This window comes from Podarcis cretensis (assembly GCF_951804945.1).
Source record: "Podarcis cretensis genome assembly, chromosome: 3".
Classification (NCBI taxonomy): Eukaryota; Metazoa; Chordata; class Lepidosauria; order Squamata; family Lacertidae; genus Podarcis; species Podarcis cretensis.
Genome location: NC_137172.1, coordinates 68890952 through 68917670, shown reverse-complemented (window position 1 = coordinate 68917670; position 26719 = coordinate 68890952). Strand labels below are relative to the sequence as shown.

General features: G+C 42.4%; 1 protein-coding gene and 1 long non-coding RNA gene across 8 annotated transcripts in view; one reads left to right on the top strand and one right to left on the bottom strand.

Annotated features, from left to right (window-relative positions):
• Nucleotides 1-26719, bottom strand: part of TRDN (triadin) — a 175665-nt gene that overhangs the window by 107246 nt on the left and 41700 nt on the right. For 5 of the 6 annotated variants that reach the window (XM_079970773.1, XM_079970768.1, XM_079970770.1 and 2 more), the window contains 7 exons: nt 24805-24942; nt 22349-22378; nt 19691-19720; nt 9285-9344; nt 8657-8716; nt 5469-5591; nt 2430-2534 (listed from right to left, as the gene is read on the bottom strand). In XM_079970773.1, the coding sequence (XP_079826899.1) occupies nt 2430-2534; nt 5469-5591; nt 8657-8716; nt 9285-9344; nt 19691-19720; nt 22349-22378; nt 24805-24942 (546 nt within the window). Of the gene's footprint in view, nt 1-2429; nt 2535-5468; nt 5592-8642; nt 8717-9284; nt 9345-19690; nt 19721-22348; nt 22379-24804; nt 24943-26719 lie in introns of all 6 variants that reach the window. The other variant, XM_079970771.1, reaches the window with a different exon arrangement.
• Nucleotides 19608-25546, top strand: LOC307213101. Of its 2 annotated transcripts, none has more exons than XR_013837382.1 (3): nt 19608-19748; nt 23296-23368; nt 25412-25546. It is a non-coding gene; the product is annotated as an uncharacterized lncRNA (long non-coding RNA). The 2 variants fall into 2 exon arrangements; XR_013837383.1 differs by having other exon boundaries at nt 19613-19753.

Sequence of the window (26719 nt, the reverse complement as noted above, 5' to 3'; positions counted from 1 at the left end):
TACAATGTAATTAGTTTTTCTTTAATTATCATCCATCAACCTTGGAAGTAGAGCACGAGTGGATTCTGTGCCTGGGAGAACACTGTGTTTTCATGACAGTTTCATGGAATAGTCTTATAACGGGTACTCCATGATTTCTGTGGAATCAGTTAACATAACATTGGACAAGTTACCCCACCTGAATCTTAGAACAGGTATCATTTCCCTGTCCCAGGGAAATCTTGAAAATACTCATGGGAATAACTTCATCATCATTTCCATTTTCCAGATGGAGGTCTGAAGCTGAGGAATCAGCTCAGTTCATTCTCTGTCATAGTTCCCATTTATTCCAATGAATGGTGCATTGGGCCTTTGGTCAATAAGATACAATTCTAGCTATATGTAGATAAAAGTGCTTTTACTTTTCTGAGCCAATGTGAGCTATGCCCGTGAAGCCATGCACCTAAAAATGATTGACAGTGTGCACATGCATTGAAAACTTGTAATTTGTTACTCAAGTCCCTAAAGAATAAGGCAGTTAACATTTTACATAACACTTATCTATAAACAATCCGACAATCACTAAATTAATTAGCATATCCCCCCTCCCCATCTACTGCCACTGTTGCAACCAGGCTGCTCATTATCTTATTTAATTAAAACCAGTGTTTCATATATATGTTTTCACCTCACTGGCCTTCCCATAATTTTGAAAGCTTGAAACTAATCAGATAAAGTTTTAGGCTTTGCACATATGAATTTTTAAATCTGAAAACAACTACAAAAAAGTCTCTACTCTCTTGCAGCTGAAAATGTTAGCTTCCTACAAAAAGCAGCATTGTGGCTTGATCCCCATTTCGAATAGGGAGCCACCTGAGAAGGTTTGCCACCATCAACAGTCATTCATAACAAATGAGATTTACAGCTACAGCAAATCCTGTTGCCAGCTGATAGGATGAGTGTCCCTGTTCTGTAGCCTTGTAGCACACTCTGGAGCATGGGTAGGCAAATGAAGGCCCGGGCGCCGGGGCAGGATCCGGCCCAATCACCTTCTAAATCCGGCCTGTGGATGGTCTGGGAATTAGCATGTTTTTACATGAGTAGAATGTGTGCTTTTATTTAAAATGCATCTCTGGGTTATTTGTGGGGCATAGGAATACATTCATTCCCCCCCCAAAAAAAATATAGTCCGGCCCCCCACAAGGTCCAAGGGACAGTGGACTGGCCCCCTGCTGACAAAGTTTGCTGATCCCTGGAGTATACAGGGTTGGGAGGCCTCAGGAGGAAAGGAAGTTTGCATAAAGCTAATGAGGTAGAAATCACAGATCATTCAGTAGGTGTCAGTCAGCAGTCTAGTCAGATGGGCAGGGTACAAATGATAAAATTATTGTTATTATTATTATTTTTATTGATTAGAATGTTGGACTAGGATCTGAGAGACCAGGGTTCAAATCCTTGTTCAGCCAAGAAGTTCACGGGGTGACCTTGGGCCAGTCATTATCTCTCAGTCTAACCTACCTCACCGGATAGTTGTGAGGATAAAATTGGGAAGGGGAAGAAGCATGCATGCTTCTTTCTCCTTCGAGGAAAGGTAAGATGTAAATGTAAAAATAAATATAGTTCGTGGAACGGGAAGAGGCACCAGCTTACGCTTTTCCCCAGGCAGCAAAATGTCTTGAGTTTTGCCCTGGCTAGAGTGTCACACAATGGCATTGTTTCACTCCTCCCCAATCTCAACAGTGTGAAATTCCAGGGATTCCAGGCACTTACCCAAGGTCTGGTTTCCTCAGAATGAGGGACAGCAAAGACTGTGGTGTAGTCAGGAAATGCGGTTTTTTACACAGATATACAACCTGAGCCTACTATGGGGGGACTCGCAGCATTAACACCCTAGAAGGTCTTGCTTCTCCCATAGTCATAGCCTTGGATTCCAGCAGAAACCAGGCATGGCTCTCACTCTCTGGCTTCTGCCTGAAGCCTGTTTCTAGATTTAGTTCACACACATGCCTTTTTCCTTCTCACCAACAGCCAGGTGAGGGAGGGGTCTACCCATTTGCCCTCTGGAAAAAAAGCCACTTCTGCTGCTACCCTAATGAGCCCTACATAGGGGACTACTACCCCTATGTATGGCCTGGCTATTCCAGCAATTGAATCTTTGCTGGATCCAGGAATCAGGTGGGTCTCAGGCAGACATACAGCCTAACTCTCTGACCCTCCTAACTCACAACAGTATTTCTCTTCCCAGGGGACAACATGAGAGGTTTGCCTGCCATTTCAAGAGACAGGCCCTTTTGTGGCTGGTGGATCATAACTGGTCCCCCCGCCCCCACCCCCGGCAAATGTAGAGCTTCCTCTCAAAGTAGGGCATCATCTCTCCATATCCCTGGTGGTTTATATGAGTCAGAACTCTTGAGTTGCTCTTTATAGAATTCATGAAAAGCAGCGATTACCTTTGGCTTTCCCCACTTTTTCAGGTCGTTCAGGTTTGCCGCTCCTGTCAGGCTTTTCTTTCTTTTCGGGCTTTTCATGTCTTTCGGGCTTTTCTTTGTGTATCACTACAAAAGGACAAGCATATTTAGGTACAAGATATAAAAACGGCATCTTGGTCAAATGGTACCATAGCACAATGTGGCTTTCAGACTAAGCTGAGGACAGATAGCGTCCGTTCCCCCCCCCCCCCCCCCGGAACTGCTGCCTCTTACCTTCCCTTTATTTCAATGAAACTCTGGCATGCTTGCTGAGGGAATCCCATTTAAATGAATAGCTACGGCACAGCAGCAAAGCATAGGGGAATTTGTTCCTATCTCCTATCTATTACTGGGTTGACCTGCTGTTTGTTTGTTTAATATGGGAAAAGCTAATTATCATTGCCATTTTTTCACAACGCACTGGCTTCCAGTATCTATTTCCCTGACAAAATTAACTACTGACAGCTAGTTTTAATTTTTAAAGTATATCCACACATACACACACAAATTGCTAAGCTACTAAAACACACACATATAAACCCCATAATATAAAACTGGCAGGTGTGGGTGCTAAGAGTGCCAAGGAAAACTGGCTGAGGGCCAAAACAGATGTAGCGTCATGGTCTTGAGGAATACACACACACACACACCACTATTTGAGCACAGGAGGAAAGCTCCCATGAGTGCCAACATAAACGTCCCTCCCAGGATTATCAGGAGAGAGTGCTGCCCTCAGGTTCTGCATATGGCTCCCTATAGGCATCAGGTTGACCACTGTGAGAAGAGGATGCTGGACTAAATGGGCCTTTGGCTCTTCTTATGTCCCTATGTCCTTCAGGGGAGGCATTTGCATCAGGACCATATTGTGGGTGGAAGATTACCCCGTTTCCCCGTGTCCCATGTTCATGGCCCTGCAACCCACCACCACAGCTGTTGTCTTGAAATAAAAAAACACATTAAATTCATTTGCGCATCATGTCTATTTCAGCCCCGAACCTCTTGCATAAGAATGTCATTTGAGCTTTTGCTACTATGCAGCAACAAAAACAAATCATCTCTAAAAATGGTGGAAATGTCCTAACCCCTGGTCCAGTGCTTTCAGGGAAAATGGGCATTTATGTATTTTCCAGTCTGGCTGAGCTGTCCCCAAGAGTTGTTCCTATTTTCATTTTCAATTGTCTAAGCAGGAAAGCAAAAAGGGTTTGTTGGCCAGCAACTTTTGTGGATTAGAATGGGGCTGACCACACTGACATCACTAGGATTTAGGTATCAAGGTCTGGAGCCGATAATTGCAAGAGATGGAGCTTTAGGTAAAAATCTATATTTTGCTTATTTATATATCCCTCCCTACTCACTCCTTTAGAATAAGAGGTTTATTTCGCCTGCTTGCTGTGGAGTGCTGGAAGCCTAGGGTAGATGCTTGAAAAGCAAGTGGAATGAGGGCGGGGGGGGGGGGGAGCGGCACAGTAGTAGACATAGTCTCAAATGACTTAAATCAATTTCAGTCAGATCCTGATTCAGGGAAGCAGTTCAAAATGTCAATAAGTGTTTTCATTAATGAATGATCCTGTTCACTGCGGCATTATGGTGGTGAAAAATAGCATGCCATTTTCAATGAAAACTATTATCAGTGAGCGGCTTTGCTGGGGTCTAGGACTTTAAGAAAATAGCAAGTTGATACAAAACTGCTTTGTCCAACTATACCACATTAAAAAAGGCTCGCTCGGGGTGTGTTATTTTCACATCAAAGCAAAAGCAAGAGAGGAGGGCTGACTCCGTCTCTGGCCTTGATTAACAGTATGATTGTTGCAGAGCATGCAGGAATGTGAGTGCTTGTTCAAACCAATCAAATGACGGATGTTTGTGGAGGCAGCTAATTACCCTCCAATTTTATTCTGGTTATTGTTTTTACACCCGCTTCTTAAGCACTTCACTTGACTGGAAATTAAAACCAGATATTGCTTCCTCTCTGCTGAGTCAAATGGAAGGACACAGTAATGTGGCTTTCACAGAGGAATTTCATTGGTGCCACTGGCACAGTGAAGAACTGCACTCTCTGGCACATCGGATGAGAAAGACTAAAACACTTTCTCATTGGCCTGACAGGACATACCAGAGGAGCACACACATGTGGGTTAGCAGGGAGCTCACACCTGCTTTCTTCAGTCTTTTTTCACTCCTATGCCATGCTGAGCTAGGCCAAGGCTAGGTCTAGTGTGTTGTCCAAACCTAGGCTCGTGCTTGAGCTTGCTAACCACAAGCCCAGGTTCGGTTCACATGCTGAGCTCTTTCCTTGATAACCACAAGTCAGGAATGAATTTTGGGTGCAGCATGTGGTTAGCAAGGAGAGAGTGTAACCACATGCTTAGATTCAGATAACATGCTAAGGTGAACTTTAGCTTAGCTCAGCACGGGAGTAATAAATACCAGGAAGGAGCAAAGCCAGTGGCGGAGCTTCATGCGGATAGCAGGCAGAGACAGGGCTGGTGGGCATCCTGGGGGTGTGGCACACTGCCTGCGGGGCATGGTGCCCAGTGTGGGCGGGGGGGGGGGGTCAGCCACGATGGCACCCCACCGGGATTGTGCTGCCGGGGCGATGCACTCCCCCCGCACTCCTCTTCCTCTGCCAGTGAGCAAAGCAACTGTGAGCCCTTCTCCAAGAGCCTGCACGTTCGCAGAAAGTCATAGTTTGGCTTATCATGTTGTGTGAACCAGCTCACTGTGTTGGAATTTGGGTCATAGCAATCTTTTATTTATAGCAGCTGTGTTCCTGTGGTTAAGGTCATCACGTTATCATCATTAGTGCCCACAGGGCAAGACTCTGGTGCAGGCATCCAGGGCCCCACTCAGCAAAATGAACAGGAGGACCACCAAGCACAGAAGGACTGGCTTACCACATTTTGAAGCCATACCCATTGTCATCTGAAGAGGGACCATTTTGCTCACTTACAATAATTTCTCCTGTGCAGAAGTACAGGGGCACGTATGCACTGCAGCTATGTCCCTCAACTAACGACTTACCTTTAGAGATTTCTCTTTTTTCAGGTTTTTCTACTTTCTCTGGCTTTTCAGGTTTCTTAGCTTTCTCTGGCTTCTCAGGTCTCTCAGGCTTCTCTGGCTTTTCAGGTTTCTCTTTCGGAATTGCTAGAAATAATAACACCAATATATTCATGTATCTGCAATACACATATAATATATTTTATTATATACATTCATGTATATTCATGTATCTGAAATATACATATATCTTAGAGAGGTACACCAAAGAATAGTGTCTAACTTGAAAACACGCACTTATAGGTCCTGTGATGTCTAAGACATTGAGGAATAGTGATTTGCTGTACAATCGTAAGCATTTTTATTCCAGACACTAATGCACATGATCACGTGCACACCTGCACCCTCCCTCTGCTTTACACACACACAAGCACACACACAGATGGACAGACACACTCTCATGGGTGTGCAAACAGACACAACTTGCTAACTACAATATTGTAATTTATATTGTAATTTAATGTTGTGAACTGCCCTGAGTTCCACAGATGAGGGGTGGTATACAGATTTAATTAATTAATTAACAAAACCCTCACTTGCCTTCCCTCTCATTCAGCTCCCCAATCAGCTGTTGAATGGAAGAAGGCACACAGTGTTAACAAAGAGGGTGAAGATCACAATCGTGCTCTTTGAGCTGTTCCATCGCTGCAAGCAATTGCAGCCAGATGAAACAATTGCCTCTCTCCTTTCCATGCATGCTGTTCCAGGGTTTCTCCTAACTCTCACCCAAGCCAATTTCAAGGGTGACGGGCGTAAGAAGAAGGGGGGGGGAGCACTATTGCACAAGTGTAAATCTGTGTGCAGAGCTTCTACTGACAGGAATGGAGAGCTGAATTCCACCTTATGATGCCACCATGTGCCTCCTCAGCTAATTGGTGTTGGGAGGAGCTGAAGAGTTCTCTAGTTGGTATTTGAACACCGACAGTTGTTTGGCTGACTGAGGAGAATGTGATTGCCATCTTGAGGTGCATGTTGTGGGACAGCTGGGTAACCCACAACCAGGCCCCCAAAAAAGGTCTGTGAGGGCCACAGGAAGTAGGTTATAAGTCTAACCTATTCTGCATTGGTGGTAGTGGTTGTCATTAGAAATTAGTTTAGCTTCATGATGGTGAATTAGCAACAATGTTTCTTTAGTAAGTGTATCTCTTCAGGGAAATCTGCATTTTCAAACACTGCTAGCTCATGGCCTGCCACACAGAATTAACACCCACAGACAGCTGCCAGCTTACACTGGTATTGTTGCAGTTCCCCCTTTCTGCATTAAAGAGATTTAAAAATCTTCAGAAACTACTTGGGAAAATGTTCCCTCAGTGGGGGAAAGCAAGACTTTCCTGATGAAAATAACTTTCCCTTGAACTTAAGCAATATTCCTTATCACAAGAGAATGACTGGTGAGGGATGAGTCTGATGAATTTAGGATTTTAGGCAGCCCTTTCTCCCTTCTTGCAAAAGCTTCTGGCAGACAGCAGAGGACAGTTGTTGCATTATTCTCACCCTGCCCTGAGAATAAACTCCCAGATCCTAGATTTAGTTCCTCAGAGAATAATATCAACGCACCATCAGTTTATAATGAGACAATAAGAACGTGCATGGAGTTGCCAGAAAGAAAACAATGGAGGGGGCACTGTAATGGCAACAAAGGGAGAAAGGTCCTTAAAGAAAAAAGGATGCTTCTTTTTTTGAGAAGCTTTCTTCCTTTGCCTGCAGGAGCTTCCAAAACTCACCCCATCATAATCCATCATTTACATCCTCTACCGTATCTCCAAGCCATCACCTAAGAGCATTTACACCACCACTAACCCAGCATGACACACTCTCCTCCATGGCCCTTTCTGAACCCCTTCTCCTGGTTCCATCCTTGAAGCCTGAATACAACCACCACCATAGCACTCCTTCTCCAACTCCAAGCGCTCCTTAACAACTGCCTGTTCTGGGCTCTGAAGTGCCACTTTAACAACCTATTTTTTGTTACTTGTGGCTTCAGGGACACTGAATCTAGTGGGTGGTAGTGGGTGAAAGGTGGAGAACCACCGACTTTCTTTATTTTGAAAGTCATGCTGAAGCCCCGGCATGCTTCCATAGCCTTGCCCCAGAGAATATTCCATGTCACCAATCCAAGCGATGTCAAAATGTTTAATCATCCCTAGAATTTGAAGTCTCCTATTTTGGCAGCACCTGCCATTCTCAGATAAGCGCATAGCCTTCAGACACGGCTCTTTCTGCGTCCTTATGAGGAAGTGGTGGTCACTGTTGTCCTACAATCCAAGATTAGCATATTGTGCTGTGAGGATGCTGCCAAGGCTAACCAGGCAGGCCTGGCAAACTAATTAGAACAATCCCTTATCCTATATTTGGTGGCAGGAAAAGAGATTTGCTCATCATGCCAATACATTCTGTAGTTATCCACATCCCCCTCTGTTTACCCAGCTAATTGGTTGCACCAAGGAGACCTCGATGCTGTGTAATTCTTTTTGAAACATTTTTAACGGCAAACTGCGTAAATGTTACTGGTCAGTATAAGTGCAAAACAAATGCTTTTGGAATTGGTCCTCTGCATCACAGTAAATGTTTCCGTTTTGGTTTGCACCATGGTTGATTTTAAGCCAGCCTCATATTTGTTTATTTATTTTTGTCCATGGCAAGTTTTTAGTTCCAGCCTCCGAAAGGCTGCTCAGCAACACAGCAAAAGGTCACTCTGTGTTCTCACTGCAGCTGCTTCTGTCTTCATGGGAGAGTGAAAGAGGCAAGATATTTTGCAGTGCTCTCCAATGCCTTATGAACACAAGTGTCTACAATGAAGATTAGCACCTACGAAATTTGCCTCATATATCTGGTTCTACAGGGGCTAGAGACTTGCTTTTCAAACATAAAAATGAAAGCACAGATTCCTGGCCAGCCAATGAAGCTAACAGGCTCTTAATGCTGGGTTAGCAAGTCATATGACTGAGCTGAATTGGCTTAGAGTGCAGTCTAATATCCATTAGGGTCAGCTCATCTGGCCGAGCCCCCTCTGAACTGGATAACCTATTGATTGGTGGGTAAGGCTTTCCACTCCCAGAGCAGATATTTGTGTGTTTTAAACTGTTTCTGAGGAGTTCTGCACATTCTTACAAACAGAACACACTTGGAATAAAATACATAGAAATCATCACCTTTGGGTGGAGGCTTCTTTTCAATTTTCTCATGCTTTACAGGCTTGTCTGTCTGGATTTCTGGAAGCAAAACACCAGTTAGTTCCTGGAAAGCAATTTTAAAAGTATGTTGGAAAAGCAACAGTGCCAGTTAGCTAGTGCACCCAATATTTGAAATTATTACCCTTCTTATTTTGTTTCAAAAAAGTATACCCTACTTTTTTCCATCCACAAAGATGCTGCTCAAAGAGGTTTGCAAATATGCAGCAATGATCTAATCATTAAAATACAAATCACGAAGACAGTGAAAATGGCCACAAAAAGTAAAACACAGAAAAACACAACCACTAAATGAAGCAGCAGGATAATTCAACAATGCTTTCAACTGTTGGCAGAGCAGAACATAATTAAGGAGGAAGATGTCCCAACAAACTAATAGGGGGACAGACACAAAGGGTGCAACTGCCTATCATAAAGGATGGGCAGATTCACAGAAGAGGAGGTGGTCCTCCAGGTAGCCTGGTTACTTGAAGCCCAGTTTAGAACTTTATTGGTAATATCCGGCACCTTTAATTGCACGCGGAAATGCACTGGAAACAGAAAAAAGGGAAGAAAACATACCCATAATAATTTAAATAGAAATTATTACCTTTGGGTGGTGGCTTCTTTTCAGTTTTCTCTGGTTTTTCAGGCTTATCTATGTGGATTTCTGGAAGCAAAACATCACTTAGTTATTGAAAGAGATACTATTGCCGCAGGAAGGCAGTGGAGAAAATACGTTAAAAAAACACATCAAAGTTACCTAGCTTAGAAAGGAAACTTTTGAAATATTGAAAAAGAATATATATTGCCTAGACACAACAGTGTTCTTGATAGTGTTGCTGTTTGCAAAATCCAGTATTTATTCCATGGGGGCGGGGGGGGGGGGAACAGTTCACTCTGTAGGGTCAAGCTAACAAGGAAGTGGAAGGGGCAAAGCCACTTACTAGGACAGGATAGGGAAAGGCAGTAGAAAGGTAGCAGATGCACAGATGCTCCTCAGAGCCAATCCAATGCTCCAACTGGCGCATCCACACACCACACTGCCAGCAGCGGAAAAAGGGGGTGCGGTGGGGGCAGTTCGCCCCAGGTGTCGTCCTGAGGGGGGTGACATTTGGCGTGCCACCCGCCCATGACTCCCAAGCCTATCCTGATTCCTGAGCGGTCAAAAGGAAGCCTTCCTTTTGACCGCTCAGGAGTCAGGGGAGAGTTGCGGGTGGGTGGCTAGCCCCTGTGTGCAGCTAGCCCGTCTGGGACACATGTGGCTAGCCCCCCTGGGACGCACTCAGCTAGCCCCAGGCACACAGCATGTGGACAGTTCCGGGTGCTGGAGCATCTAGTTCCGCCTCTGCACACTGCCATCTCACACGCTCACCCAGTAAACAAATAATATATATATTTAAATGAATTTATTGTTTCATTCCTTCCTTTAAATTTTCAAAATGGTGCAAGGATGAAATTGTGTGTTAGTGCAACTGAGCAAGACCTCTTGCCTCACGAGTCTTTAGCAGTGAGTTGTTCTTTGCTCCCCACCAGACATTTTTCAGGTGCAGCCTCTTTTGAGCTCCCTGTTGATTTTATATCCAGGGCTATGCATGTAGAACAGACTCCGTTGCAAATGACTACCATTGAGTTTTATGGGGGCATGTTCACAGAGAAGAGACAAATTCCTTTGCCACTCCTAAGAGTCCTGATGTTCTTGGGAAAAGGCACTGATTTAAACCCACTACCACATTTGGGTTCCTGATACAACCTGACTGCTACTCAGTGGGGTCAGTTTTATAGCTGAAAAACAGCATCCCTAAAGAACTTGTAACATTTAAGGGGGGGGAGAGAAATCACATTCCCCCCATCAGCTTCCTTTCAGTGCCTTTTTTAAACAGCATCTGCTTTATTCTCTATGACAAATAGCTTTAATTTTCTGCTAATCACATCATATCTTTTTTGCTGAGTTGCCAAAGCAGTTGTATTCTCATAGAAGACTTGCATGGCCAGTTGAAAGGATGCAATTTATCTCCATCAGAGAGGCATATTGTTAATAAATCCTAAATATTATGAATTCATGTTTAGAAAACTGACAGAATCCAGCAGCAGCAACGATAATCTCAGTCACCAAGGCAACCATCCTGATTCTCTATAAGATGACAGTACAGTTTATTAAATTATTGTGAGAGAGTATGTATTTTTAAAGAAGTATTTCATTGCTAAATTTTCATTAGCTACCAAGGAAATCCAGAGGGGGGGGGAACCACAGCTTTCTTTCTACACTGCTGGTTTCACAGCAGTTTAGCATTTTATTTCCTTGATTGTGGATATCACCTTTTCTGATAATAGAAAGATACACATCACCTGTAGGCAAATAATTATTTTATATTCTCTAAGATGAAAAATCAATAACCTGTTCAACTACAATTTTAAAATATTGAGGAGATATGTTTCTATAAAAGTTTAGCAGATCAGCATAGCCTTGCACTGCTCCATTTGGAATTCCCAAGCCACGGCACAGATTTTACAGATTGTGATATGAAATTGTTTTCCACATATACACTGAGGTATTTAATCAGACTGACTATTCTCCCTGCATTATTGTCCAGGCTTAAACTACAATAGCAAGAAAATGCTTGTGTGCAAACTAGATATATAGATATAGTTTTTGCTTAATTATTATGTTTCATGTATAATCACACAAAAAGTATGGTTCAGCCAAAGTTCAGCACTAATCTCATCCACATGCCACAGTAAGACATAAATTGTGGCTTGCCGTGCATGAGCAAATGGGTCCATCTTCTTTCCATCCTGCTCTCCTGGCCTGCACTTGGGAGAAAACAAACCATGATCCCTGACTCAGCATTACATCTGAACCAGGGTTTGTTTCACTCCCAATAAACAATTATCTATAGCCAATGTTTGGGTTGTTGTTTTTTAGCTTTCTGATCGTGATTTGTTGGACTCAAACCAAACATGATCTCAGCTTCAGTTGTAATATGAACATAATGTAGGATCCAAAATTGCACGGACAAACTTCCACTCGTGCAACAACACCATACATTTTTCTCCTTCACCCTGTAGACCCCATGTGCCACCAGATCTTCTCCAGAGTGCCACCCAATCCTCCAGAACAGCTTTTAAGGGCATGTGGTGGATGCAGGGGGCAGAAGGGGAGGAAGGTGAACTTCTGTTGCATAAGAAGTTTGTTCTGCTCACAGATGGGCAGAATTAGATACAATCCATGGTTTGCTTCTTCCCAGCTTGGTGCATTCATGGTAAACCATTAATTATGTTTCACTGTGTTGCATGAACTGAGCCACAGTAAAGTTCCTCCATGCGACAGTAGAATTTCAACTACTTAAAAGCACCTGAGATCTATGGCTATAGGGCAGCATGCAAATTCAGGCATTCGATCAGTTAATTAATAACTCTCCCACTGAGATCAATGGAACTCAAAAGCACAAATATTGCTTGGATTATTCCAGTTTTTCAATACAAAATCCTGGAAGATTAGAGTTTGTTTTCAAATAATGAAATATAATCTTACATTGACCTGCTCCTGCACCAATATAACATGAACTATTTAATTTTAAAGCTCACATTTGAGCATTTGGGAGTGAATTCTGACAGCAATACGTCTGTCTTGATTCCTTCATGTCAAATGCATATACCAATATAGGAAAAGGCAGAAAGAAAAAAGCCTATATTATAGAAGTAGTTTGGCAAACAGTGATCAGAATAATTTTAGCTAACCATTGTTCCTCTCCTCTGACTGCAAAAGTGTTGGGCTCAGTGAGTGGGAAATAACATCTTTAGCAATCTAATTAGCTTGATCTTTTTGTAGTTTTAACGACAGATTAACAAGGGTTTATCTCTATGCTGGCTTGCTGCTTTGAAGTCCTATTTTCTGTCAATTCAGGATGCTAACTGCCCCATACTGATGTCTACCAACCATTCAAATTAGAAAAGGATATCAGATTTTGCCTTCTGACATCCAAGACCCCATTCGCCTGTCCTGTAGACATTTTGCTGCTGCCTTCTCAACCACCTTTGTTGCCATCACTGTTCTTGTCCCCTCGGTCTTCCAGTTTAGTCTTTTCAACATCTTCGGGGTGTTTAACAAATGGATAGTGAATGAACACAAGCTGCAATGCAACACTTGTGTACTTGGCATAAAAAGTCAACTTCTGCTGACTTCTGTATGAAAAATGCATTGGCAATCAGCCAATGTACATTCTAGATTCAGAGCAAGCAAAGAGCAGGAGATAGAGGGCACGTGAACATATATGTTGACTGGGCACATGAAAAACATGGAGCATCTAGAGGATGAATAAGCATGTCTTTAGAAGATGAAGAAAACTAAAGGATGAGATTGAGAAAGAATGGGTGGAAGAATGGTGGTGGCAAAAATCTTTAAGAAACAGAGAAATACCATAGCTAAAAACAAAGACAAAGTGTATTTGTGTAGGTTAGCAGGGTTAATTTTGTGGTCCCAGTCACAGTGCCACCCTCCCCTAGGTAGTGACTAAAGAAAGGTGCAATAAAATAACCCAATCAGACGATGATCTGGATTAAAATGGCCATTAAAATGTAGGAGGAATTTGGCTCAGGCATTGGGTATATATCCATCCCAGCCTCCTTGCTGGAGGCCTGATACTTTTTCAGGGCCGTGTCAAGGATTATGGTTTCCCCAAAATGCTGATCTATTAAGATGGCTGTCCTAAGATTGCCACTGGAAGCTCTATGGCCTGTCTGCCCCACACTTGGCTTCTGGACATATACTTCCACCAAGACCCCTCTAACAGTGTACCCTGATTACACTTCTGGTTCAGGACAGGGTGACAACCACTTCACCCAAAAGCAACTGCACTGTGGAAGACACACACAATCAGCTTTTATGTGTTGGCACTGCCCATCCGAGGGGCCTCTGATTGGCCCATTTTGAACTTAAGCTTTTGGCAGGAAGTCGTGCCCTGTGACCCTGCAGGCTGGGGAATTCCCAAGCGGCCAGCCCGCCACATGTATTCTGGCTGCCAGGAATGGTAGCTGAGGGTGAGGGACCGCAACTATTGCTCACCCAAGAAAGGGGTGAACGGCCATTTTGGTCTTTTGAAGACACAGAATTACTTTTTTGTGTTTATAGCTATATAAAAGAAGCCCGTCAAATGTGATGTATAGTGGACAGTTTTGCATTCAAGAAATATTCATGTAAATGTCTTTTATGACTCTAAGCTATCCTCTTAAACCATAACAGAGCACCTCAACTTCCTGTAGAAACACACAATCCAATTTCAATACAGGAATTCAAAAAGCAGATAAGTTATTGGTGTAAAAAAAAAAAAAAAGGTAAAGGACCCCTGACAGTTAAATCCAGTCGCAAATGACTCTGGGGCTGTGGCACTCATCTTGCTTTACTGGCCGAGGGAGCTGCTTCCGCAGAGAGTTCTTCCAGGTCATGTGGCCAGCATGACTAAGCTGCTTCTGGCGAAACCAGAGCAGTGCACGGAAACACTGTTTACCATCCCGCTGCAGCGGTACCTATTTATCTACTTGCAATTTGATGTGCTTTCTGACTGCTAGGTTGGCAGGAGCTGGGATCGAACAATGGGAGCTTACCCCATCGCAGGGATACGAACTGCCGACCTTCCAAACGGCAAGCCCAAAGCCACACTAGATATTTGAAAGGTCACTTGACATGCAGCTAATCCAGAGTCCCCACTACAAGCTACACTCCTCCATGTGACTCAGTATGATTGATTGGTTCCTTGTGTTCACTATCAGGCCATTTGACTTTCCACAAGATCCCACTGACATGATGGAAAAGCAAGATGAGCTCCACCTTTGACTGGACTTAACCGTCCAGGGGTCCATTACCTTTAGCTTTACATGCAGATGATTAGAGTTTGTGATCAGTATATGTCTTCTTACTGCTGTGCTGGACGTAGTGTGCTAAGATCAAGCTGTTTGCTCTGTGTACCACAGTAAACAAAAATACTATGGCTGAGAATCTTAACTGTTCTAAAATATTTCCATTGCAGTCCTGGAACCTTTATACAGTACATCCTTCCCTCCCTGAATTACTTTACTTGGATCCACTGAGAAGCAAACAACCACTTTCAGGTCTTAGAAAACCCAGCAGCTCTGTGTTTACCAAAGAGATAGTTGAAATAGTCTGACTTTATGATGCATTCAAATACAAGTCTATTTTGTTTTCAGGAAGAGAGCAATACAGATTTATCATGGATTAAGGCTTTACTGCTGAGAATTTTAAGCGATTTCCCCACTGGGGTGTAGCTCTATTGAAGCCCTCAGTGATGAAAATATTAGTGCCAGCAAGTCAAACACATCCCTTCTTCTCCACAGCAGCAGGTGTTTTGATTTGAAAGATAATAGTTTTGATTATTTCTTTGTTGGGCAATAAGGCAAAAATGGGAGAACTGCATGAAAGTACTTTTGATCCCCCAAAGGGGAACAAATATCACAACTGGAGAGAGACCTGTTGTAATGTAATGTAAAAGTGCTGTCTAAAATGCATAAAATAGTATTGGAATGGGAGACAAAGGATGAGCAAGTAAAACCCTCAATGATACACTGGGCAATAGATATTGGTCATAATACAGACAGGGAAGCATGGGAAGGATTGTGGAATATGGATATAAAATTTACAGCATGTTATGATCTAAGAGAAAATTATATGAAAATGATATACCGATGGTATCCAACACCAAACAAATTGGCAAAAATGTATAAATCTAAAGCAAATAAGTTTAGGAAATGTAAAGAGAAAGAAGGTTCTTTTTATCATATGTGGTGGTCTTGAAGTAAGGTTAAAGCTTACTGGGAAATGATACATAATGAAATGAAAAGGATGTTTAAAATACTGTTTGTAAAAAACCCAGAAGCTTTTCTTTTGGGAATTATAGGGACCGAACTACCTAAACTGTATAAAAACTTATTTATGTATGCTACTATAGTGGCAATAATGTTAATTCAGAGCTAGCCTAATCATGTGGTGACATAAAACAAATGTTTCAACTGGAGCTGACAATAGTGGGCTGTAGTGGCCATTAGTCTCACCAGTAGTAGCAGTCAGTGTGGAAGGGTGGTGGTGTTTTCCTGACCTGTCACTGCCGTTGGATACTTACCAACAAGGGAAAAGGTCAAACATTAAGGAGGTCAGCATGGTGCACCAGCAGTAGTACTGGATTGGCTCTGCTGGTGCATCTGTACTGCACCAACCTCCCTGCCACCTCATCCCTCCCTGTTACCCTCCCAGTACAGCGATGCTGGTGGCAGAAGGTCAGGTAAACACCACCACCCTTCCATGCGGACTGCTACCAAGGCTGCATTCACAGGGCAGTTTATTCCATTTTCATGATGTTTTCCACATTATAGTAGAGCTTCCACACAATGTAAACGCCTTTTGCTCTTTTGTTTCCTTTCTATTCTCACACCAGAAGCTATATCTCTCTTCCCTGTACCTTCCTTAAATTCCCATCTAATAATTCTGCATAACATAATCTCAGCATGTTGTCTTCTTTTTGCCTAGGGTGCAAAAAGAGAACAGGAATTTAAGCTACACCTCCTGTTTTAATTAAGCATACTGTTTTCTTTGACTGAACATGATAATTTCTTTGCTCAGGTGTGGTCCTTTACTCTAGATGTGCTGCTATGGTACGGATGGATCCATCCTGGATTCATTTATGAAGGACATTGATTTTGTGTTTTTTTTCCCTGATGCCTGAAAGGTGGCCACTGATTTCAGGAAGCTTCCCCATGCACAGTTATGCACTACAAAAACAGTTATGCAGTCCTGCAGTCTTCCAAAATAAAAATGTGTATATTTTAACACAAAGTGCTTTGCAGGAAGATTCACAAAATTGCCTTCCGGTGAGTAGTAGTTAAGAGGCAGCAAGCCCCCATTGCAGTCCACGGTAAAAGCAATTCACATACAAAAAGAAGCACAGTGCCATATGGAGATATAAAGAGAAAATCAGCTAAACTCTGAAAGCACTAAATATGCAAATTGGGATATTCTTTAGAGACGAGTGAATGGAATAACTAATTACCCAAATGGTGCCAACATCAGCCATACTGACAAACTCTATAAAACCCCACAGGTTTCAGGAGAGCGTTGTGCTATTCTAGTGCTTGTATTTTAAGTGGCTCTGCAGTTTGAAAGAGGGATTTTGGATTTAGATAAGGATTGGTGTTTTTTGTTGGCTGGTTAAACAATTTCCATAAACATGAACATTACCAAAATGTTACTGCCACCCCTGAATATTATTTAAAGATTGTTGAAGTGAAAGGAGAATAAGAATTTTCAGTCCTAAGCAGGTGGACAGAAAGGGGACAGCAGAATGTCAACAAGGTGTTAACATTTACAGGTGTGTGACACATAGGCCCTGGGACAGTGCAGAGGCCGTATAACATTAGATTTTGTTATGAAAGCAAAGCATTCTCAGTAGTCTTAATGGCATATTAATTTTATTTAACATCTCCTGCCTTACACACAGAGAAAGACACTTTTTCACAGAGCAAAAGATCAGAGGTGTGACTCTAATTCAGGAGTGGGGAACTCGAGAGACATATTTCTTCTTGGGCAGCCTCCTGGATGGCAAAAGTGGGTGTGGCCAGACACACAGCACTTTCCATCCTCCATCCAGGCAAGCAATGGCTATTATCACAGGACACATTCTAGCCAGGTAAAATCACTAGAGGAGGACACAGAACAGACCTAACAAGAAGGGTAGCAGAACAGGTCAGGTAGAGAGGATTGGCAAACCACATTCAACCTCTAGGTCTGGGATTCCCCAACTCTTCTCTAAGCAAGAAAGCAGATTCTCAAGAGATTAACTGGCACTGCATATCCCAGTACATTACAAATCCCCTGATCCTCCCTTTCCCCCACCACCCTGCTCTGCATCCCATTGCAGGATTCAGCACACATTGCAAATTCACTTGCAAACCCACAAATCTCCAGATTACACTACTATGAAATGGCAGTATTCTGATGTTACAAGTACCGGTGTTAGCCTTCTTTACTAAGAAGATCAAAAGCTAGGGAGAGGGCTATCATCATCATCAACAACAATTTGGTCCAAAGACCCACAAGGATAGGGCTATCTGCGGACATTAACCATTGCCAGGAATTACATTTGCTACTTGTTTTGGATGTATGGAAGTGAGAGCTGGACCATAAAGAAGGCTAGTCGCCAAATAATTGATGCTTTTGAATTATGGTGCTGGAGGAGACTCTCGAGAGTCCCATGGACTGCAAGAAGATCAAACCTATCCATTCTTAAGGAAATCAGCCCTGAGTGCTCACTGAAAGGACAGATCATGAAGCTGAGGCTCCAGTACTTTGGCCACCTCATGAGAAGAGAAGACTCCCTGGAAAAGACCCTGATGTTGGGAAAGATTGAGGGCACAAGGAGAAGGGGACGACAGAGGACGAGATGGTTGGACAGTGTTCTTGAAGCTACCAGCATGAGTTTGACCAAACTGCAGGAGGCAATGGAAGACAGGAGTTCCTGGCATGCTCTGGTCCATGGGGTCACACAGAGTCGGACACGACTAAACTACAACAACAACTTGTTTTAGGAAAGATTTAATTTCCAGGCCTTTGCCTAGGTTTTTTGGTTTATGGAAATGAAAAAAGTTGGAGATACAGAACACCCACTGGAAAAAAGTTATCTGGTCTTGATGTTCTTTTTTATTGAAATTGATATGTTGCTCAAGCAGGAAGCTCCAGATTCACCTCCAAGCATTTTGATGTGTCACAATATGTGGAAATGTTATTATTATAGCTGTGGGCAGGGGTGGGGTGGGTGTGATACCTTAATATTTGGTGGAACTGACTGCCATTCTTCATGCATTTACATCTTAATGATTTCAAAGAGTAATGGTAATGGGGTAATGGATTTCAATGGATAATGGATTTCATGAATCCATAGCACTTAATTTTTAAAAAGGTCTTTGGTCAATATTTATTTTTACTTTGGGACAGCAGTGTCAGAGTCTAAATGGCATCTCCTTATTTATAGCACAGCCCTATGCATGTTTACCCAGAAGCAATTCCCACTGAGCTGAGTGAGACTTAGTACCTAGGAAGTTAGGCAGGCTGATACAATAGGTATTAGAACACTGCAATATTTAAAAGAAATTACAATAAATAACTAGTGACTGTAACAAGCTTTTAAGCAGTAGACAAAGCCTGCATGTGGCCATAACTTTATCTATTTCTATATCTAGTTCTTTCTAACATCATTTATTTCCTAAACATTATAACTAGTGAGCCACACACCAAGTGATGGGAATATGTAGGAAAATATGGCTGTATGATGGAGCTTGTGGATGACTGTCAACCCCACAACCTCTCTTCCCAGCTGGTTTTGGCCCACTTTTATTTCCCTTGTTCCTCTCCTCTTCCACACTTGCTCTCCATTCTCTGCCTCATCTTGCCTTTTCCCACCTCCACTTCTATTTCAGCTGTGGCCTTTCCGTCTGAAGTCAGCCACCAATGTATATTCAAATATAAGCATAGAGATGAACTGTAGCTGGGTTAGAGGTAGCCCATCAAAATTTGGCTTTGCCTCCTTGCCCATTTTCTTGGCCTCTACATCCTGCAGCTTGTCACTTCCCGCCCCCCTTTTACTGCCCTTGCCACCTGATAGGCCAAATTAAATATCTTATAGCCATTTTGAAATTTGCAGAATAGGCCAATTTAGCAATTGCTGTTTAGAATGCTTGGTCATGCAAAAATGGATATACTGGTTGATGATGTCACAACTGCCCTTTAACTCGGCTCCTAACAGTTTTAACAGTTCTCTCTCAGGCAAAATCTCACATGTTATCCAGATATGTTATATCCACTCTACCATTGTTATCTTTCTGAAGGTAGCTCTCTTGCCCATGGCAGTGAAGCAGTTCAGCAGGGATAAGGCTGGAAAATAGATCCTCTCATTTTTGAACATCTGAAATTTTATAGTAGAAGATGAAACTAAACTAGCTTTGAAATTTGCTTACCTTTCTTTTTGACCGGTGGTTGGATTCCTTCTAAAAAGAGAGAGAGAAAAAACATAAAGTAAGGTTAGTTTGCAGTTTAGGTATATTTCAATAAACTCTTCTTCTGCGTTCCAGTCATGAGCTGTTCATGTAAAAGTAAGTTATATTGGATCCACTTCTGTATGGATAGAGGATGAGGTTATGCATTAGTGGCTACCTTTTGTATCTGAGACACTATGCTGAGAAACACAAGCAGGAGATGGCTATTGCTCTCATGTTCTCCACAGGCATTTGGTTGGCTACTGTGAGATCAGGATGCTAGACAGGATGAGCCTTTGGTTTCACCTAGAGCGGATCTTCTTATGTAGAGTCAGGGTACTAATTGCCAATGCTTTATCTTTTACCATTAAGCACTGCTTTAGTATTAGTATCTCTGAGATAGTGAGATAGGAACTGATACCCGGGCACAGAAAAATATACAATAATGTATTAGGAATTGGCCAGACAATAGAACAGGGATGGGAAACCTGTGTCCCTCCAGCTGTTGTTGAACTCCAAGTCCCATCAGCCCCTGCCAGCACGGGCAGTGGTCAAGGATGGGAATTGTAGTCCAGCAACACTTGGGGGCAGGGCACAGGTTCACCACTGCCCCTGCTGTAAATGAAGGCCCTATCCACCTATCTCAGCTCTACATGGGTCTGGGGGGGGATGCAGAAATCAGAATGGCTCCCCTTGTGATCACAGCTCTCCTGTCTGAAGTTTTCATGATGGCAGGAGCTGAGCCACCCTAGCTCTGCTACACTCTCACGTGTCACTTGAACTTGAATTCTCATTGTTGGCTGATTCTTCCTACCTCATTCTCACTTCCTCTTAGCTCAACAGATTCAATATATTACATTACTCCTCTTCTGTGCCTTAAATAGTTGTGTAGGAGGGATATCTTCAGGAAGCTGATATTTTCCTGTCATAGTACTTCAGGAGAAGTGACACTTGTTATGTTATACTATGTGTTATAGGGTTAGATCCAGACTCGCCTTCCATTCACAGAAGAAGGACTGAGATCCAGCAGAGGCTCCTGCTGTTCTTGAGGGTCTCTCAACCCCCCACAAGAGTTTTGTTTGTTTGTTTTGAGGATCCAGTGGGCTGCAGGGGAAAGAGGGGAATTAGTGAATATTCCTCCCTCCTTTTCTTCCAGTAGAGCATGGGTAGAGTTCTGGATCAAGCCCACAGTTTATTTCTTTGCTGACATTCAGCTAAAAAAATGTGGTATGTATATTCAAAATTCAAATATACAGCAAACTATACTTGATACTACTTATTTTCCTTCTGTATAACAACAAGAGGAGCAGAAGGCGTGTCCTCTGTTGATTCTGGCAACCATGTTTCCTTTCCATCCCTGCTCAGTACAGTTGTACCTTGGGTTACATACGCTTCAGGTTACAGACTCCGCTAACCCAGAAATAGTACCTCGGGTTAAGAACTTTGCTTCAGGATGAGAACAGAAATTGTGCTCCAGCGTCGTGGCAGCAACAGGAGGCCCCATTCGCTAAAGTGGTGCTTCAGGTTAAGAACAGTTTCAGGTTAAGAACGGACCTACAGATGAATTAAGGTCTTAACCCGAGGTACCACTGTATATTGTATTGTGTTCTTCAATCTTGGATCCCCCTGTCTTTTACTGCAACTCACGTAATCCCCAGCCAGCTTAGCCAGTGGTCAGGGGTGGTAGGAGCTCCAGTCCAACTACATCTAGGAATCCAAGGTTGAAGAACACTGGTATATTGCGTTGTCTCAAGGCCAGGTATAAGCTTTGAACGATAGCACAGGCACATTTTTGTGCTAATTTCTATACCATTTAAATTGTCCCTCTTCAGCACTCAGTAAGGTGTCCTGTAATATCAGGGACCAAGGCTTTTGGTGCCAATAGGAGGCTGTTCAATCTGATTGAAAACGGATCAGGAACCTTTAAGGGCAGACTTTCCCAAATCAAAATGTGGGTTTGTTTTCATTTCATTCTAGTCTCCCCTCTGTTCTGTTAAGATAGCAAGTCCTGACTACTTGAGCAATGAGTTGCCAAGTATTTCTGCCATGCTCTTTTGCTTGTCAGTCTGTGTATTTGTTCAAGGGACTTAGGGAAACAATCTCTCATTTTTTCCTGCTTCTTTGGGGCTTATTGCCTATAACAGCTGGAAAATAGGCAGAATCCAATATGCTTTTTCCTAATACAGTGAAGTGGGTGGAGGGAATCTGCTCTTGAATTAATAAATGCCAGGCTGCTAAAGATATGGGAACTCTGCCAGAAAAAACAAACAAACAAACAGAGCAGTCTAATTCAGGTGTTGTTATTGCAGGTTAGCATTGCATAGGATGCTCTGAAAATGAACTCTAGTTGCAAACCCTTTGGAGCTTAGTAGCTTGTGTGCATGTATTGTCTCCATCAAGCAGTATCCCTTTGACACTCACATTCAGCAGTCCAGCTTGATACTCCGTGTGTACAGCACAGGAACAAACTATCCAGCATGCCATGCAAATGATTTTAATCTACAGAGAGGATGCTCAATTAGTAGAAAGATGTATGTAATTAGCAATAAGCACTGGCAGCATACAGCTGCATTGTTCCTGCCTAATACCCATCTAATCAAACAAAGCATGTGACCTTTTATAAAGATGAGCAAAACCAACCTTTTATTTTCAAGGAAGGCACCACTTCACCTAAACCAAGAGAGAAAAGAATAACCAGATGAATAGCAGCATAATCATATATTAACAATATATATATATAACTCCATCTGGGTTATCTTCATATTTAAATGCACTCAAGCATTATGAGTTGGACAATGAAAATAGAAAGACTGAGAGATTTTTATTCTGATGCTTCTATTTTCATATGTATATCAGGGAGTTTGTAGCTTTTTTTTGGCTCATGCTTAATGGGAGTTTGAACATTATACCCATGTGGGTCAAGATACATGTGGGTCACATACACTGGAACTGCCTCCTACAATTTCCTATTCCAGTTGCACTCTTTGTGCTCCCCCAAAGGTACCACTCCCCAAACTCAGGTGGGGTGAAGGGACTGCAAAATTCCCTACATTTTTGGATCCCAAAGAGAACTTCGATGCCTTGATAACTTGAAATGTGAAACTGCAAGAAGTAGTCATCGTGTATTGAGTCATCACATATTTCCTCCTAAATTTAGAATTGCCAAAATCCAAACAGACCATCCTTTTTAGAATGTAGAACAAAACTGAAAATAAAATAAAAATGTATTCCATGCTAACTCTTAAAAGGTATAGGATCTCTTTCAGATTCAGGGCTTGATAAAGTTAATCTCCCAATCCAGATTTTCTAGGCGGAGTGGTTCATAATGTGAAGTTCTTAAAGTCATAAAAGTAGCCCTGAAGTTATTGTTCTGAGCTGTCTTGGTTTTGATAAATTATGACAGGCTTTCTATAATGTTCACGTTTCCATTTGCAAGTATGTTTGCATTATTGCATTACCTTTGTGTTTATTTCATGATTTATACATAGTATGCTTTTCCCCAGAAGCAGTTTCTGAGATTAGAGCAGAGCCCCAAAAGCCTATTGTTGATGCATTCAAAACTAAAAAATTAAAAATTCTATTTCAAGTTTGCCAAGGATTATACTGAGGAACTGCAGAAGTACACCACAGAATAGGGTCTAGTGTCAGCAAGACCTGCTGGTTAGTATTCACATGTAATTCTTATTTAAGAGCTTTGTGGTGGGAAAAACTGGGTACTATTTCAAACTGATTAATCATATTTGGAGGAACCTATTTTTTAATTCCAGCTGGGTTTTAATTGTATTTCTTTTGAAGAGTGCTTTCTGAAGCTACAAAACAATACAGTCATACATCGAGCTGAATGTGCTTCGGGTTGAGCACGTTCGAGTTGCGCTCCACGGCAACCTGTAAGTAACAGAGTGCATTACTTCAGTGGTTTCACCACTCACGCATGCACAAATGCTCAAATTGATGTTATGTGCATGCGTAGAAGTGGTGAAAAGCGACCCGCACACGCGCAGTCGCATCTTACATTTGGATCCCGTTTGCGTCCCGAGGTATGACAGTAATGACTAGAATCACAGAATTGTAGAGTTGGAAGGACCCATGAGGGTCATCTAGTCCAACCCCTTGCAATGCAGGAATCTTTTGCCCAATGTGGAGCTCAAACCCATGACCCTGAGATTAAGAATCTTATGTTCTACTGACTGAATAATAGGCATTACATACGTCACCTGCGACCCAAGTACCTATCCACTACAAAACTGATTATCGTTTGATGTTCCATTAACAGAGTGTCACAGTAGACTGCAGTCAGGGGTAATGCATTTTAATTACAATCCTAAAGCAACAGAAACACATGCCTACAGAGGCTTTTGATTATTTTGCCCAAGTTGCTGCCTATGCTTACCTGCATTGCAGGAGTTTTTGAAGTGAAATTAACAAAAGGTTTTAAAAAGTGCTAGTTATGTGCTAAGGAGTTCCATTAGAGTTGCACAGGAGACAACAGATATCAGCTTTTTACTTCTTCTGTTTAAGTAGCCCCTGTCACATTGCAACAAAATAATCAAAAGCCTCTTTGGGCTTGCAGAGTTAGTTGTGCAGTTTCCCTGGATTCCAGCCAGTGTTTTTATTGCCTAGACCACAGGTAGCACATTAGAACTCAACCGCTATTGTCAGTTCCAGCCACAATGCCAACTACTACTCAATATCAAATATGAGGTTGGTCTTTGAATTCTAATGTGTCCAGTGCCCATTCATTGCTCAAAGGGTATACAAAATTAAGTAGAGAGCCTTGGGAACAGTTGCTACTGTTCCTTGAAGTTAATTCTTTGGCTGTATGCTTGCATTGTACTTTTCCAGTTTTTGTATAATCCAGCACAACTAGAGTTTTAAGTAAAAATAACGGCAACATTGTAATTCTGGCCTCCTTTCCATAATTGGAGTATTAAATACCATACAGCTGACCTCAAATGAGAGGTCAGCTGTCAGGCTATAGTGGTCACTTGATGAATTCTTGCCTCTTAGCTATCTATTTTGCTTGACCCTACTAGACGGCAGGATAAGAATGCAGCTGTATAAAACCAATCACTTGAAAGCATCTGGTAAAAGAATACCTCTTTCACTCTCATCTTCATCTTCAAATATGAGGTCGGTCAATAATGAAAGAAAGCCATACACCCAGTCTGTTGTATCTTCCACTGCACCATGTACAAGTCTCAGTGGATCAGTGGTGAGCTTGTTTACAGATTGCCCTGAATGCAAAATATAAAGAAGAGAAGTTTGGGAAATAAAACACATTAATTTGACTGACTGATTGATAGCCTTTCGATTAAAAAAAGTTGAATTCTCTAAAAAGTTGACTTTGATGAAGCAATCCTAAATGTGTGGGTGCCTTTTCTTTTGTAGACAACAGATGTGATCCACAAAAATGTGAGCGTATTTAAGGGCACCAATAATTTGCCCCTGGCCAGATATGCTAAATACACAGGCAGATTGTTGCCTACCTGATACCACAGACCTTGTTTTGGATCAGGAAGAGTATCTTTAAAAAGTGAAGTGCCCTAACAAATAATCATATGACGACTTTACTGCCTCAGCTCAGTTCCTATAACCTCAGGGTAGCTAAGATCAGAAGTTACGTTAGTATAAAGCCAATTGGCTTGTTGCTGAATTAGTGATTCTGCCATCGCAGGTCAACTTCTAACAGATATTCTTCTTCAGTCTTCCAGGAAACAAACTTTCTTGCTTCCCATTCCACAGATGGATACAACCCAAACCAATTTGCTGTTTATTAAAATGCCACATGGATTCTATTTGCACTTCTTCAGAGAACCAAAGCTTTGGCTTAGAGGCAGCCTGTCTATGTGTCTAGCATAGACTGGAATAAACCATTGTTATGCTTCCATTATTTGTACAATACTGTATAAAACATATGGAATGAAAAATAAAATATAATGAAAAATAAAATCTGATTAAGAGAATTGTAAGTCAGCTGTGATACAACTGTGCAAAGGGAGGAGCCTGCGGAAGGCAGAACTGTGGTAAACAAAAGGGGAATAGCGCTAGGAATGATGTGTGAGATATACGTATGTACATACATACATACATACATACATGCATGCATATATAATCCTGGGTGTCCAGGTTCGTAGGTCATCAATAAAACAATAAATCACCCAAGGCCAGTGAAGTTAACTCTTTATTCAAGGGAACAAATCACAGCTCAGGCCTAATAGTCTCAGCAACTCTTGCCAGGAGGTCTTGCCCCAATGAAGCAGTTGCAAGGACTGAAGGTCCACACCTTTCCTCCGCTTTCTAAGGCTCCTCCCCTGGTTCCTTCCCCAGCAGCCTTAGGCTTTGCCTTCTTGCCTCTTGTTCCTCTGCCCTCTTCGTTTCTCTGTGTGTGCTGGGATATCAGAAGGGAGGAGAGCTGGGTGCAGCAGGATGAAAAGACTCTCTGTCTTCTTCCACAGCCTGCCTACACTCAGCTTCTGAGTCTGCACTGCGCTCTGCCACCACCTCTTCCTGCTCATTAAACCCTGTTGCCTCTCCTGACATCTCTTCCTCCCAGTCTGCTCGCTCTTCTCCCTCTGACCACTCACAGTCGTCCCACCACAAATCCCCTGGCTCTGAGCCTTCTTCCCTTGGGGGTTCCCTAAAGGGCTCCGTGCCTCTCACCACTACTCTGCATCTAGACAGTCCATGACAATGGGTCACCTGTCTTCTGCTAACACAAGCAGTGCAATCAAGGTGTATATGCAGACTCTTATTCGTGCCTCTTAATAATGTGCTTGTAATAGAAAAAGACAAGGAGCCTTGGGCTGCCCTGAAAATCAGTCAAGCCCACTGAGTGCTCAAAAACCTTTGAGGGAAGTTCAGAGTGTTTGAAAGGAGCATTCATATTGCCCAACTGATGCATTTACTCGCCCAAAGTGGTGGGGTTTCACTGAAGGGACGACAAGTGATGGGGTGAAGGGTTGGGGTAGCAGGTGGGAAAGGATTTTAAAGGTGAGGTCTGTAAGGCTTCTC